General features: G+C 32.9%; 1 protein-coding gene across 3 annotated transcripts in view; it reads right to left on the minus strand.

The window, feature by feature from the left end:
* sick (sickie) overlaps positions 1-17,778 on the minus strand; it is a 174,494-nt gene that overhangs the window by 112,030 nt on the left and 44,686 nt on the right. Inside the window, exon 1 of one of the 3 annotated variants that reach the window (XM_087411096.1) lies at positions 2,943-4,053. The exons of the other annotated variants lie outside the window; for them this stretch is intronic. Within the exon in view, the coding sequence (XP_087267222.1) occupies positions 2,943-3,023 (81 nt within the window). The 5' untranslated portion in view covers positions 3,024-4,053. Of the gene's footprint in view, positions 1-2,942; positions 4,054-17,778 lie in introns of those variants that run through there. 3 annotated transcript variants of the gene reach the window in all.

The following is a 17,778-nucleotide window of genomic DNA, read 5'->3' on the forward strand; positions in this document are numbered from 1 at the left end:
ATTGCTTGCTTTAGCTCTACGGATTTTTGTGTTTGCAAAAATGACAAATAACCTGAATTCCTCGCAGACATTCATTATTTCCAGTGTTGAAAATTTATTGAAAGTTTTTTAATAAAGTGTAAATTACGAGTATTAAATTACTTATATCTTATCATATTAAAAAATAAATAAAAAATAAATAATTTTATTTTCTAATGTATTTGACTGTTTTCCTAAATATGAGTATTTAGAAATAATTTTGGAAAATTTGTGATAATATTATTGTGATAATATTATTGTGATAATATTACCGATCGAATTTGTTTTCAAATTAATTTCATGTTACTTAAAGTGGGAAAAACAAAGTAAATAATTGATTGATGCAATATAAATCTTTTTCGAAAAATATACTCGCTTCTTATGACATGTCAAATCATGCAAAATCTTGTATTCATGTATATGCTTCACAATTTATTGTTCCGTAAATTTTTATCCTTTATCCTAATTTAATATAAAATACGTACAAAATACGTGTGAGAAAGAATAGCAAATAACACTGATAGAAAAAAATACCTTTTATAAATTTTGCTAGATAAATTAAATTTCAATAGATAGATGAAATAAAATGAAAAAATCAGTAAGAATATCTTTAGAGAGTTATGCGCATGAAATAAGAAAATTATACACATCGTACGTAGTCATTTCATAGCGAGCGAATGGATTAAAGTGTGGAGAAGTGCATTAACGAGCACTTACGGACAAATATATACTTCGAAAGTCTATCATATTGCTGTTGCAATCCTGTGATTTGATTTATCTTATTAGTATGTCGAACACAGTTAATTTGTTGCCGGGTTAGATTCCTCCTTGTTAATGCATTATATTATTGCAATCCAAGTTTTCCACCAATTATGCGGTGAAGTTTCATCATAACATCGTAAATTCAAGTCGCACCTCTAATTAGAGCATAAATCTTGGTTATTACATCGCTCTAATTATGTTATAAATCGTATCAATTACGTGGCAAATTTTCGATCACCGTACAAAATTTCAATTAGTGTGTCGTTGATGACATCGCAAGTCTCGATAATCCTGAGGACGCCTATTCGCATAATGCGCGACAGGTGCCTGGCGTGTCGACGAAATTGAATGCATTTGCAGCTGACCGCGAAGCTCCGCAAATTCTTTTTCGGTCGTTTTCCCTTTCGACTAAAACAGCACGACGCGCGACGCATCTATTTGCATTTCCATCATACGCGGCGACCTATACGTCATGTGGGTGTTATCTCTCGCTGATTGCAACCTCGTGCAAGTGTACACTTACGTTTATTAACACGCAATCCTTTCTCCTTCTCTTACTCTTTTTCTCTCTTTTTTTCACTTGATATTTTATTGCGTCGCAGGTGCTTGACTGTTACTACTTTGTCATAGTCCACGTTTCATATTTATTTGTCGGATATTCAAATGGAAGAATTCTTGGACAAATTTATAAACGCCAAATATTACTCAAATATTTACATTTTGCAAATTTCGAATATTAGCGCTGTTAATTATTTCACAAGATTTTGCACCGTGGATTTTCACATTATTCATTGTATGTATATATGTATAAAAAAATATTTTGTAATTTTTCATAAAATTATAAACATTTATGTGTGCATTATTTTTCTTTTACAGCTTTATATATATATATATAAATATATATATATATATATATATATATAATAACAATTAGTTTCCTTTACATCAACATGGTACTTTTGCGTATTATAATCAGTGCGATACTTTCCAATTTATATGTAAAACCAAATGACAACAATAAAATATTTCTCAAGAAGATGTAATTATCTGATATCTGATAACTTTTTAATATGTTTCATATCTATAAGTGAGCACCGAGGATATAAATCACGCGCGGAAGCATGAATTGTCCTGACGCGTTTACCGCGCTGGCGAAATGCCAGGCTTTTCAGTGTGAGTGAGCGAACGAGGAGCAGCTTTTGAGTCACCGAAGAGGCAAGCCGCGCTGTGTACTCGCTCGCAGCTCTGGACGACGGAAAGCGCAAGGGGACACAAACTTGGTTGTCGTACAGACGAGAGGAAGAGGAAGAGGAAGAGAAAGAGGAGGACAGAGGAGAGCAGCCACGCAGAGAGTGAGGAGAGAAGAGAGTTAGTCATCGCGTACTATTTTTGAGCGCGCAAAGAGACGAGCGGTACGAAGGGACGCACGGAGGGTTTGCTTCATGATCTCAGGTCGCCATTATTACGGCGGTCGCGATAGGGTTGCCGTTTCGCAGATTCTTTTTCCACTTTCCCGATGAAATCTCTGGGCTTTCCCGGAATATTTCAGTAGAGAGAGAGAGAGATTGAAGAGTGCTCTCTCTCTCTCTCTCTCTTTCTCTGCTGAAGCAAGATCGAGCAGAACACATATGTTAAAGAAACTCGTTGAGACAGAAAGCAAGATAGTCTATTACAATATGTCTATATTAATATAGCGTTTGTAATAAAATGAATTATTGTTTGAAACTTTTTTGAAAATGTTAATGTTATTAAAAAAATAATTGATTTAATTATATTCTTAAGTATTAAAAAAAAAATGTTTACAAAATAAAATAATACCATTATAAGAAGATATTCATCACTCAAGATGTTTATGATAAATTAATTTTTTTCACGAAGCATACAATATAAACGTTTATGGATTTATATGGTTGTCAGGACGAGTGTGTCTCAACTATCTTGTTTTCATTTAGTCTGAATCTATTTTTAATCGTTTGATCTGTAAGTGTTTTTTATTTTTAAGTACATTTAATTGTACAATTGCTTTTCTATCATATCAAAAATAGTGGTAACAATAATAAATTCGTAAAGAGATGTTAATAGATTTCGCAAAGTATATAGTTATAAACAAATTTGACATCTCTCGGCGAAAAAGATACGAGAGAGCGGAAGGAAAGAATTACCTGCACAACATTACGCGTGGACTCGGCCTTGATGTCGTCGATAGAACCGCGTACGGATCTTGGCGCCCTGATACACGCCATGATGCCGCCGGTGGTCGTCGCGACCCCCGTGACGTCCTAGCGTCATCCGAGTCTGCCCTCCTGATTATTTCTCACGACAAATTACACCTTTACCATTCACTTTCCATTCGATCATTACGCGATGATGCATCATTGCAATCGCATATATTATAATTAAAATCGATTTTTTATCTTTCACTTTTGTCCTCAATTTTTCTTCTCAATTCACAACCGCACTTACGATTATTCTTTTATTTACTATCATGGTCTCTTCTTCTTCTTCTATGGGATTTAAATTAAGAGATATTATGTTAATGTAATAATATAATACTGATAATGAGTCTTGACAGGATGGATATTTGAACAAATTAATATTAGTTTGACTTATATTAATTCTGTTAAGAGAGATCATTTTACTGGAATCCATTCTTATATCTATCCTTTTACGTATATTTTTTGTTAGTACAGTCATGTTTCTCTATATTTTTTTTTTTTTCATAAGACCATCATGCACTGATACATAAAATAATTTATACAAAATAAAGTACGAGAAAAAAAATCAATACGTCTCGATGAATGAATTAATAAAAACATCCACACTAATCTTTTCATTAATCCTCAATTCTTCTAATGAGATTAATAAATTGTTGATTCAATTCGTGTCTGGATCCCTGCGCGACTCTTCATTCTCACAATCTTCTTTCAAGCGTCGAAAGCGGTGGGAGGGTCGAAGGAGAAGAAAAAAAAAAGAGGAGAAAACATAATCAATCGTTCAATTGTTCAATTCGCGAGTAATTCAATCTCGTTCTCCAAAACGTTCGAGCGAACGACACGATACGTCGCGTCGTATCGCATCGCGATGCTTCGCAATACAAAACACGGAAGCGTCTCGACGCTACGACGCACCGGACGTAACTGAATACGCGAGCACACGTTTCTCTATTCGTAGGTATATACTCTCTCTCGTGCGCCTTCTCCTCCTTCATCTCCTCCCACCTCATCTCTTTCTTCTTAGCCTCGTCTTCCCCCGATTTTGCCACTTCCTTTCATTTTCTCTTTCTCTCTTTCAATTTATTTCTACAAAAATTCATCGTGAATATCAATATTGATGCAATTTCAATTTTTATAATTACAATTGGGACAACTTCTAAGGCAATGTGTTGGAAATTTTAAATTTATAAATGATATAGTTATAAATCTATCGTATACATATATATATATATATATATATATATATATATATATTATATTATATATATATATAATATTAATATATATATTAGTATTATTTTTCGCGTTTATTGATTAATCTCATGATTACTCAGATTCTCATGAAAAGCATTTATGAATTGAAAGTTTCGAGAAATCAAGGGCCAAAGATGACGTATGTGATCAGGAAGTGTGACACATCTCGAGATCGCTATTTTAAGACGATACGATGGACGTGACGAGGAAACTGCATCGAGCTGTTGAAGAATTGCAGAACTGTAACGACATTAAGGTCTACCAAGAATTTTTGATAACATGGACGAGTCAGCACTGATTCAACAATATAATTCTCCCTGATAGCATTAAAATCTAACAAAACTATTAGGTGTTGGAATTAATTCGTAGCGTTTTACAAGAGATGGGAAGTACTTTCATTAATGTATTTTTTAATGCTCATGTGAAATAAATAACATTCTTTCATTAAAAACGCTACGAATTAATTCCAACACCTAATATGTTCTTATTTGTGTAACGTAGTTTATTAAATGTGCAGTAAAATAGAAATTTTTATAAATTATATATCCAAAATTTTATATATATATATATATACACACAAGATCATTCAAATCTCAAAATATATTAAATATCAATATTGTATTAAGTATTAATAAATAATAAGTCTTTAAATAGCGATTTCATGATAATTCGATTTTAATTTCATTGAATTAGTAATACATATTATTATTTAACTGTCTGCAGAAATGATAATGTTAAGTAAAAAATATAGATTTTAAAAGTTTATTTAATTATCTACAATAAAACTCTATAATTTCTGTTGATTCCTTCAATTTACAAAGTCATCGTTTATTGCAACTGTTTAATCTTGAGCATTATATTTCATATATGCTTATTATTACTCAAATCAAGATCAATATTTTCAACAACAAACTCTTTATTCAATTTTGAATCAATATTTTTTTTAGTAAAAGTGTTAAAATGTCAAGCTGTACATATACTTTTATGATTATTAATATAAAATAATATAATAATAATAATATAATAATAAAATAATAGTATGAACTGGAATATGTGTATGTACTGAATATATATTTGTATGTAGATACATGTGTTTAAATTCTTTACTAAGCTAACTTTAAGTAAGAAAATTGTGCAGTGCATCAGTATACCGAAGAAAGAAGAAGATGAAAAGAAAGAAGAACTAATAAAAATTTCTAGACATCCGACGATGTTCCGGGAAGACAATATCTTTCCTCTATGGGTGAAAATAACGCGCTTAGGGGGGATGAAAATAGAGAATGAAAGAAATTCGGCGGTGTTTGCAGCTGAAGGAAGAAGCCGCGACAGCGACAGCGACGGCGACGGCGACGGCAGCATTTAACTCAAAATAGAGCATGATAAGCAATGCGAATGAGTGTCGTCGTTTGCGTAGGCGTCGTCGCTTAAATTGACGAATTAATGGAATCGCGTAGAGAGCCCTAAATTCATCAATAAGCGATCCAAGACCATCGTTGATTAGATTGCGACGCCATATCGCTCGATCGCAACTATCACATCCTATTTTGTATTATATTTCCTTAAAGCTCCAGTGAGATGTAACCCAAATCAATTTATCTCAAAAACTGAAAAAAATTAATGTTAGAATTTAACTTTATAACCTCCCAACAGTTTCGTTTCAAGCACAAAACACAAACAATTAATTAAGTCTTAGAATTGTTTGCGTTAACATTGATTAAATAGTTCATCTATACAACATTTTTTTTCTTCTCTTTTATTCCCTATTATCCCAGATGTTAAACTGAAGACAGAATTGTAATGCAACATATGATCTGTTCGCGTTGCTTGAAATCCCCCAAAGTTTCTGAACTTAAAATGAGATAGATAAATATTTGGGCGTTGAAAAGAGAGAAAGCGAAGATGCCGAGTGTAAAAAATGCAAGCACAAAAAACGCGAACACACTATCAACAGTGTTGATAAGAACCTGTGAGAACTGCGTACGCGCTGATCGATATTCGACTTAGCCCCGATTATCGCACACGACTGCCCCGCGTCGCGACTAGGCGCGCGCGTTAAAAGGCAACGCCATGACAGGCATTACAATTAATGATGCTGCTCGTATACGAGCCGCGCGGAATAACAATCGATTCGTGCACCTGTCGGGAATGCTCATGTCTCGTATGTATACCCGATGCTCGTTCATTCGTCATTAAAACGGCGGGATTCCCGTGGCTTTGCAAATACTTTCAACCCACCTTGCTTCCCAATTATTTATTTTTATCATAAAAATCTACACAATCTTATCAATTAATTTTCGTTTTTTAATTTAATTCTTATACAAATTACTTTCATTTTACTTTAATAAAAATAACTCTTAAGTTTACTTTAATCAGCTTTGCAATAATGAGATTCAGTGCAACATCTTCAAATTGCAAATATAAAATAAAAATAACATTCAAGTTACATTCAGTCGTTCTGTATATTAAATGAAAATAAAAATATATAACATTTTCATGAATAGTCAGAATTTATTCTGGTAATCTCGACATCATATAACATTTGTAGTGCTCTATATAAAAATAAGATTTATGTAGGTGTGATTTCTCTCGCGTCCGTGCGAGTTGACGTGATGATCTTTCAGAACTTGATACTCGAATTAAAAGCATCCGTGTCTGTCAAAATTTTGGCAATTAATTTCCGACAGTTCGGCCGGTCGTTTTTCCGACGGAGCGATTTCACATACTAAAATTCGAGGGGCAGTCAAAGGATAATAATTGTCCATTGGTACTGTGTGGATGGTGGTAGAGAAACCATTGGTGCAAAGGGGATGCATGAAATTGAATATTGCTGCCGATCCCTCCCGGAACGGCGGCGACACTGAGAGTTCAGGAGCCGGAAACGAAACTGTTAAAGGACAATAATTAATTCGTTCCTGACGGCAGTCTGACGGCTCGTTAGTCGCGTAATCCTGTCTATTTTTTTCTTTCATCCTGCGCAATAATGCAACCGAGAGGATGATTTTGCAAGCAGAAAAAGGGGACAAGATGAAAGATAAATCTAGTGTGTTTTTTCAAAGGCAAGAGAGTAAATTGTTGGTTGAGATTGACTATGGTAAACACTTTCCACGTTTTTTTTCCTCTCAACAAAATTATTAAATTCTTACATTCTTTAATCTGTTATTTTACAATTTTTGGAGATTTTCCATTATTTTGAAAAAAACTGATTAAGTTCTTCTAAAAAATAAATTAAACCTGATGTACAATACATATTTGTCATTTTTAGCTTTTCAAGAATTTCCTCAAGTTTTTCTTTTATTACCTAAGCTCTTCAATGTTCTTTTGTTTGTTGAATTTTTTTGATAAAAATCTTGCCATTTGGATTGCGGAATTAATTCACTTTAACTCACGGAGACGGAAGAGAATGAGTTTTACTTTTCCCCAATAACGGCGAAGGGTTTAGGGATGGTTTCCGTCGGCGCGACAATTTTGCGGGCAGAACGCGTCCCGCTTCGAGAGGACGAGGGACAAAAAAGGGGTGAGCTTTGTTGCACGATTACAGCGAACGGGAGGTCTGCTCGTCTCGATGGACACAGGCAGCTATGGAACCAGCCTGCTGGAATTAGGTTTGCTTTAACCCAAACGATATCGAGACACGCCAGCCTTTGGGGATAACGGAGTAAAGGAGAAGAGAAAATCGAAAGCAAAGGAGAAACTACAGGATCAAGAAACCATCTTTAGCACATAATCCAACGAATAGGTCAGGATAATCCTCTTAATTTAACAGAGTGTTCTAACAGAGAGAGAAAGTGCAATGTACTTTCTTAAGTCTTTCTAAGTGCTAAATTACATGAAAGGAAAACGAGGCTAGTGCACATACTTTATGCCACAGTTCAGTACTAGAATGCAAAAAATACAGATCCCTGGATCGAACGTTTCTTGCTTTTCTGACGGTCATTGCCCGATAACTCCCTGTTTTTTCGAGCGGTAACCACTCGAATCGTTACAAACGAGCCGTACACCACCGCGAATCCCTGCTTTCCCTGCGTTTTTCACCCTCTTTTGCTGCGCATTAACTGTACGCTTATTGTTAATTGCGTAGTAAATCTCCCGCGATCAATTTTCTAATCGGCAAAGCGCGAATCTTTTCTACTCAGTATTCAAAAAGAAATTGGTAAGATAAAAGTGAAACTATAGCGCATACATTAAAATGATATAAAATCTGCAATATATCATACATATAATTTAAAATTTAAATCTTTTTCATTTTAATTATATGTAAATTATATGAATTAAATCAAAAATAGATTTGTGCCTATAAAAAAAGATTATATTAGAAGGTGAGTGTATATAAAGAAAAAAATTAATTCTTCATTCTAATTTTTTAAATTAACCAATCAATTATATAAATTATTAAAAATTTAATTATATGAAAAATAAAATAAATATTCAAATTCAATTAAGAAATCACAAATTAAAAAATTATACACACTCAAAAAATATAGTCATAACTATTGTCACAATCTAAAATTTAATATTGCTATTTAATAATTATCATTTCCGAATTTTAATAAATCCATTCATTTCATTCAATTTTCAATTAAACAAAAAGTCCATAATATTTCATCAAAATTGATAAGAGAGAAATTAATCAAAACTGAAGCTCATACACGATTGAGAACCATCGTAACCAAGTTATCATTCTCCCCAAGAACTAGATGGAGGATGCATGCACCCTCTTCCCTCAGGAGGGAAGGTACGTGTCCTGCAACAAGCGTGTCCTATGTTCTCACACCCTCTCGAGATTCGAGGAAACCCTGTTGTTGTCATGACTACCGAACTCCCATGAGAACAAAGTTATTTTTACGTCTGCCATATTACGCTGAGTTCTGATAAGATCTGATTAGCATCCTTTGTTTCTCCGTAAAGTTAAAGCCTATCCAACATCTTTAAACCGCTAATTCACGCAGACGTCGCGTCGTATCAAATATAACCACTTAAATAAGAGATAAAAAGAATAACACATCTAAAGAAAAAAAAAATATCAAAATATGATAATAAAATTGAATTAGTATTTTATAAAATTATATAAGTATACGTAATTTAAAAAAAGTGTATATAATTTAAGGTTACCTTGTCAAATTGTTACTATATTAGAAGCAAGAAAACATTAACGATTAAATTCAAAGATAAACATTTTTTAATATAATATTTGCAATTGATAGAATAGACTTCTAAAATATACTAAAAACTATTTTTTCGGGGAGAAATTAAATTATATTTATCTCTAACTATATTGTTAATTTGTCATAGTTGTGAACATAATTTATTTATTAAAAATGGAAAGAAATTTTTTTGTATATTTTACAAGATCGATTCTATCGATCATAATTATTGTTTTATTGAAACATATTTTCGTATATTTTACAAGAATTTTTAGTATATATTTTCTCGCTTCTGAGATAGTAGTGGTGAATAAATCTCAGCAGTAATAATGGAGCTTTAAATATTTTATTACTGTTGTAGCAGTTTTATATATATATATATGAGATATTTTCAAATTTCTTAATCAAATTATTTCCGGAAAAATTCATGTAATAAAATTACTAGAATCTTTTGTTTCCATCTCTATATAGTTGCAGCGTTATTTTCATTTTCTACTTTCTCTCTTTCGTTCGTCTCTTCGGCTTCCTCTTCAGGATGCTTGTAATTTGTTTTTTCGTAGATCACCGACCGGCGCCACGTGGGTTATGTTTTATGAATGAGTAGCTCACCTACGCGCCATTACGACGCGTGCACGTGCGTGCACACGCACTCGCGAGAGAACGAGCTAAATTTACCTGCGCTGCCAATCGCGATGCAACCAGGCCCAACCCTGCTATTGTGCGCTGCCTCGTGTAGGCATCCACTCGCATACGCTAACTGGCCCACACAAGAGACAAGCAAGACATCAGGCCCCCGCGACTATCCTTAAGGTCCCAGAAACCCGCGAACGTGTACAAAACTTTCGCCAGTGGGTTTATCTTGCATAAGAAGGATAATAATTCGTCTTTTTTACAACAGTTATGTACTTTCAATGTGCAATTTCTTTGACAATGCGATATAATTCTACTGTCTATGTGCTACCGTCACTATTTTATGTTGTATTAAAATATAGATAATAATAAACTTGAGTTTCTAAACATGTTCTTCTCTGAAAAATAAAATTATTTTTGTTGAAATTTATAGAATAATTACAAAGTATATAATCTCAAAATAAACCTACAGCTCTAATATTGTTACTTTAATTTTCTTTTATTAATTAAATTGTAATTGCATATAAAAATTAATAAACTCATTTTCTGAATATTGTCTTGCTTGTTTTTCGCATGTAAGGCAAATACTGTATGTAAATTTCGAAAAGATTTATAATTATTTTTGCAATCTATCTATTCTGAAACTTAATAAGAAACTCCCTTTGAAAAGAATCTACTCTTTGGACGAAATCTGTACGGCAAACGCGTGTCGTTCGCAGACAGCGTATTACGAATTCAGGTTCCGTCACGTCGAAATTGCTATAATTCTTTCGACTCACGTATAGCGCACAGGAGACCGCTAACTCGCTCTCCGAAACGCTCTAACGAGCTTCGACGTTTGCTTGGGGTCGCACTCCTGATTCGACAGTAGTTCTTCCTTCAAGTAGCATCCTTTTGCGCTCCAAACGAAGACAGAAAAGCTTGACAGCACATGCCTACTATATCTTTTCATTTTTCAAAGATGACACCTTAACAATACTATTTTATTTTTTGTCTTAAAAAATAATTGTTTTTATTATCTATACTTAAGCACATTAATTATTTTACATATTTTAAATCTTTCAAATAAATTATAACAGTTAAATTAATTTTATCCTATATCTTTGTATAGATAATAGCTATACCTCGAGCTATTATACAATACCTATATAATTGTATATTTAAAATTTTTATAGAATTTTAAAAGGAAAAGAAAATGTATCATTCATATTTTATTTTATTTTATTTATTAAAACGCAAAACTTTTTCTTTTCCGCGTATAATTTAAAAAGATATGTTAGTATAATGAGTAATTCGATTAAAATGAAGAGAAGGTAAGTCTGCCATTGACGTGGGTTCATAATTGCGGTTTCAATGCCGACAGTGACACTGGTTCTGTGACGTGGTTCGACATGCCTGTTTTCGCGCGAAATGTATCGGTACGATATTCGTGTGATGTGGCATTTCCGCATGGCATTTGATGTGGACGCAGTGTGGCACAGAGTCCGGAAGGTCTCTGAGAGTATATACGGGAAATATTGATTTTTACACATCGGGCGTCCTTCTTCAGATGGCTGACCGAAATTTCTTTCGAGTAGGATACGATCAAACGTATGTCAAAAATAAATAATATAATAATCAAGACTAAAATATAATAAAATATTAAATTGAATCAAATTTATTAAATTTCTTATAGAAATTTTGATTTGCATTTAAAAAATTTACACGCCAACGACGCCAGAGTAATTTTATCATTCTTTTTGCCATAGGTAGCAGCGTTGGGAAACGATCCTGATGGTAACGAAAGATGAGCAGCAAACTGCGAAATAACATCGAAAAAAATCCGTGCAGAGCGAAACTTGATAGGGATGCGAAATTCGTTTTTCGTTATAAGCCGGATACAGCATTGTCGACGTATTTATTTAACACCACCACCCTGGACGCGTCTATCTCGATTATTTTTTCAACATCCTGATGCATCCTGCTGTGCGGCCGGATTATGAGTATTTATGTGTTTAGGGCGCGGCACGAATAGAAAGAGAAATATTTGTTCTGATATGAAAACATCAAACAAATTAAACGCATATGAAAGATAACGATTTGAAAATTTGAGAAGTAAAAGCTACATTTTCTTGAGAGATGTCCTGCATCCTATTATTCATTTCAGCATATCCAAGCTCGTGACTCACTTCGCGATTCAATTAAAGATCTATTTTCCCGGTAAGATGACTCGATAGGCGGAGATATGTGCTTGCCTTGGGGTAGGTTCGTCCCTATATCGAATGTCGTAGAACAAATACATGTGCATATACGTATATCGAGTACAGACATGCGTGAATACGACCTAAATCATTTATCGTCCGATTGCCAATTTACAGCCCCACGAAAATTGCTCTTGTCAGGCCGTGTGCCCTTTTTCGCGCGCCCTTCACGTTATTTCAAATTCTTCTTTCTCAATCGATACCACGTGCTTTAATAAAGTAATATATATATATTAAAAATATTAAGTACATTAAACGACAATCAGATTAAAATGAAATAAAAATAAAATAAAATTTATTGCAGCAACATTTCCAAACAAAATTTTTAATGTATAAAAATACGAGTTATAATAGATTGTTTATCGCTCGTATTTTATTTCGCAAATATGCAGTTTGCTATTTACGAAAACAATATATAAACTGGCTAACAACATCCCCTGCAATATGCACGGATCACTCATTCGTAAATATTTGTATCGCGACATATGTCAAAATTCGTTGATCCATGATATGAGATGATAACAGCAGTAACTCTCACTAGCCGTGAAAAATATTTTTTTTCTATAAGATATCAATTCTATCACTACTTATGGAAAATAAAGTAAAAAAATTAAAGTTATTAATTAATTCACTGTTGTAGTAAAATTTATGAATTTTAAAAGACAATGTCTTAGCTTCGACAAATATCTGTTGCATTTTAGCATCACATACTCAGCAAATAAGATAAATTACACGCAAAGAAAAAGAAAAGAAAATAAAAGAGAAAGAAACGTAACATCCAATAAGACGCGAAATTAGATCGCTCGTTTCCGCGCGAATGATTGAGCCACGCAAGACGCAATAATGACGCGGATATGTTTACTTTGTCGAAAGGAATAGAAGTATGGACCAACCTGGTCCTTAGTGACGAGAAAGGGAAACAATCACCCTCCTTCCTGCAGGAAGACGTTACTGTTCCCTAAGGCAAATATCACAAAAGAATAAATGGAAAGAAGAAACGAGAACTGTATTCACCGAAATAGATCGCTGTGATTATTAATCTTGAATTGTCATGGTTGAAAACAACGAAATCTTATTTAACTTTTCATAGATTTTTACTAATATTTTACAAAGTACAAAAGACAAAATCTAATCCTTAAATAAGATTCAAGAATAGACATGGAAACATTCTTAAATATCGATTCTGAGATTAAAAGTGCAAAATAACTTTTCTTCTATTTTTTTGTAATTACATACACACATACACACACATATATGTGTGTGTACTGTATATATATGTATATAATATAAGATTTTATTATATATATATATATATATATATATATATATAAAAATACGTTTTTAATTACATTCTTTTTTTGTAATTTTAAAGAATGCTTTAAAAAGAAAAATAAAGAAAAATATCTTACAAATTAAGATTATCTAATTAAGGATTAATATTATCTTCAATGCAACTTTAATGGGCAATGCCAACTTGCTTTGATCGCAACCTAATGAACATCCTTTCGTCAAGGATTACTCCTTTGGCAATATATATAAGGAACAAAAAGAGAACAGTGCACCTTGCATGATGAATGCTGGTAGCCGATAGCATCCCTTAAAGTAAATATTGCAGAAGAGCGACGGTGGATTTCTTGGGGGTTGATCAAAGTGCCTTCACACCCCCGGGCAGCATATTTGATAGTCTTCGCGACCCTCTTGCTACTCAAGAGAGGATCCTCGAGTCTTTTACAAGCGGAACACTGTACCGTAGAACTATGAGGACGGAAAAGAGCAAAAGGAGAATGATATGGACTGTTCAATTTTTCACAGGTTGACCCGACCTTCCTTTACCTTTGCAAAATATAGTTCATTTTTAAAGATCATCCAAAAAATTCTTTAATAATAAATAGTAGAAAGATCATCCAAAAAATTCTTTAGTAATAAATAGTAGAAATAATTCTCTTACAAAAATTATTTATTTATTTTGAAAAATATTTTATCAGATCTAATTACAATTAATTTATTTAAAAATTCTAAATATTTTATATTATTTAACAATCATATAATTTATATAATTTTAAATATCATATACTTAGCGCGTTAATTTTATTTTTCCACGTTTACTTCTCCTTTTTAATTTTCCACAATTATAAGCAATTTAAGGGGATGCTGGAGTGTCCTGTTTTATCATTAAATTTTAAAAGCACCTTTCTCATAACTGTGTTTATGGACTGAAAAATCCTTCTCCACAATTAAAGTATCGACAACAACGCAAAGCGCCAGCTACATTTGAATACGAAAAACGAAAAAAAATTAACGACTTACAGTTTTGTTATCGGCTTCTGTAGTCAACACATCACAATATGTATTGCATATAAGAGTTTCAGATCTTGCACGTTCATGAAAAGTAGCTAGCGTATTGTAGAAAACCTAAACGAACAATCCCATGCTTTTAGAAACGCGGTAGGAGTTTTAGTTTAAGAGAAAGGTGCATCCAAAAATTTCGTTTGTATATTACAAGTGAAATTGACGTGAAGCCATGAAACTGAGCAGTATTTTAGTTCCGCGATATTCCGACAGCGGCGCTGTCATGAAAAGTGCGTCGCTGAACCATAGAAATGATCTGAATTATCGACCTACTCAGGCCCATATCAATCAAAACGTGCCCTAGTCAAAGTTTTTTCTTTTGAGAGGAAAAATAATAAAATAAATATGATATTACTTATTTCAATTTTGTTGAAATAATTTCTTCCTAAACAAGAAACATACCATATTATTTACATATAAATACAAATGAAGATAATTATTTTAATTATACTGTTCTGTCTTTTACATACATTTTATTTAGTAAATTATTGATGCATATATATAAAATAACATATACATATATATATATATGTATGTATATGTATGTATGTGTATATATATGTGTATATATATATATATATATATATATATATATATATATATATATATATATATGCATATATAATAGCATACATACATACGCGTGTGCGTATGTATGCGTGTGCGCGCGTGCGCGTATGTATGTGTGTGCGTGTACATATATACAACACATGTTTAAACTTTATTTACTGAATTATTTACACATGCATATATCAAGGTTCGGAACGTGATGTGTTTCGGTTGAGCTTTCTTTCTGCTCGGATGTCGGAACGACAAGCGGCAATCTCGTAACAGACGTAGCATATAAATGAAATTTTCGAATACACTTTGTTCTTATACTAAAGCTCGTAACTCGTTTCTGCAAGCATAGTATTGTTCTTTGAGGTTTTCTGTAAATCGCCAGCTACTTATGCAAAGTCTGAAATTATTGTATACAGCACATTTTTGACTCGGATGTCGAGTCTTAGTAAGAAGCGCTATTCCTCCTATCGGTCGCGCGCAAACGAAGTAGTATTGCTATTCAACTATAGAAATGGATTGAACCATTGTAAATAAATCAGCAATATATTATCAGCCGGAAACGCCATAATAATATATTTTTGTATATATAGAAATATATATCAAGATCGTTGTTTAGAGAAGGAATCATGCGTTCTTGATGTATCGATGATGATGCCAGAATCGATAGAAATCACATTCTTGAATTGCAGAACGAATTATTGAAACAGAAGTACGACAAAGTGAGACAGAGAAAAAACAAAAAAGGATAGAAACTCCGATTGTAATCGGTGAGACTTCGCATGCCGAGCTGGGCTCGTCGAACAAAACAGCGAGTCTATCCTTCAGAGTCTCTCTCTCTCTCTCTCTCTCTCTCTCTCTCTCTCTCTCTCCTCTCCTCTCCTCTCCTCTCCTCTCTTCTCCTCTCCTCTCCTCTCCTCTCCATTCCTCTCCTCTCCTCCCCCCCCATCTCTCTACGGTCGCTTGTTTCTAGCGACCGAAAATGCTTTCTGGAAAATTTCGGCCGCTCAATGTGTATAATTAAGAGGAGAAGGAACATTATAGATAAAATATAAGTTTTAATAAATTATGCTAATCCTATATCCCTCCAATTTAGGTATAATAGCAAAAATAATTTCAAAACACGAATTTACGGGATATTTCTATGATTTCCATGAGCCTTATATACCACGTTCATAGAAAAGATTTGCAAGACCTCGGCGTGGTCTCACGCGTAAGATGCGAGATCTGAATGTTAGAGATCTCATGATCAATTCCTTTTTTCTTTTTTCATAATTTTTTTTTTTAAATAAGTGATTGAAGACATTGTTAACAAACATATATTACAGGCTAAATATATTTTTATTTAATTATTGAAATTATATGTGTATTTCTAAACGTTTTAATTTACCTTTAGAAAAAATCCAAAAAAAAATTATGTTTCTATAATAATGTAACGTCGATCAGTACTTTCTGTGAAATGTTTTTTTTATAATTATCATCCGAAAGAAAATTCTAATAATCAATCAAATCGCAAAAGTGCGATTAATATAATTATAAGGATGATTAATATAATTATAAGGATGATGTCAATATAATTTTATAATTAACAAATCAAAAAGCCTTTATATATGCCTTTATATGCAACATACAAATAATTTTTTATTTATCTATTAAAGTGATTCGGTATTCTTCCTATAGTTATTGGAATACATATTAAATTTTGGGTCGACTTTTGAGGCATCGCCTTCTTTCCCCCCGCCGCCACCGCTCAATGCTCGACGGCTGAGCTGCACCGGATCGAGCGCGGATGTGTATTTCAGGAGCGTTGCACTAAGAAATATGCTCCGTATCTTCTAGCAAATTATCAATCCTTTACTTTCCTTAGTCTTCTGTGATGTCTTCTTTATTCAACATGTCTTCTTTATTCACATGTTGAATAAAGAAGACATCACGGAGTTATTGAAGTTGAATCATTCCAGTTTAAAATTACGCATTTCGTTCTGTATCGATTCTTATTAGTCTTAAATTGATATTATCAGTATTCTATATTAAAAGATATTATAATACATTTTGTGGCACATAAGCGTGGTCAGTAGCTCTTTGAAAGAAAACCGAATGTATCAATGTAATGTATAAAAATAATAAAGTAAATATTTCAAAAGTACATTTCCGTAATATTTAGTAAAATGTATATACTTATTAATATGATGTTCAATCACTATTATTAAGAAAATAACAATTATGTAAGAAGGAAAATATTTTTATAATAATTTTCATGCTAAAATATTGTCATGATAATTTTCATGTTGGAAGGTATGATAGCAGCATGTTTCTTATACTGTGACGCTCCTGAGATGCATGTCCGCACGCGATCCAGCGGTTCAGCCGTCGACTGTTGAGCGGTTGTAAAGGAAAAATAGGCAGCACCTCAGAAATTGGCTCGAAATGTGTAACTAGTTCTGAGCACACTAAAGTACACATATAATTTCTATAATTTTATAAAAATATATTTGGAGTAATATGTTGTCATTAATAACGTTATTTGTTTAAAAAAAAAATTAAGAAAAAAAGGAAAAAGCAGGATTGAACATAGGATCCTCAACATTCTGATCTCGCACCTATCGCCCGAGA

Source organism: Acromyrmex echinatior, chromosome 11 (genome assembly GCF_024713525.1).
Source record: "Acromyrmex echinatior isolate Ae372 chromosome 11, ASM2471352v2, whole genome shotgun sequence".
NCBI lineage: Eukaryota > Metazoa > Arthropoda > Insecta > Hymenoptera > Formicidae > Acromyrmex > Acromyrmex echinatior.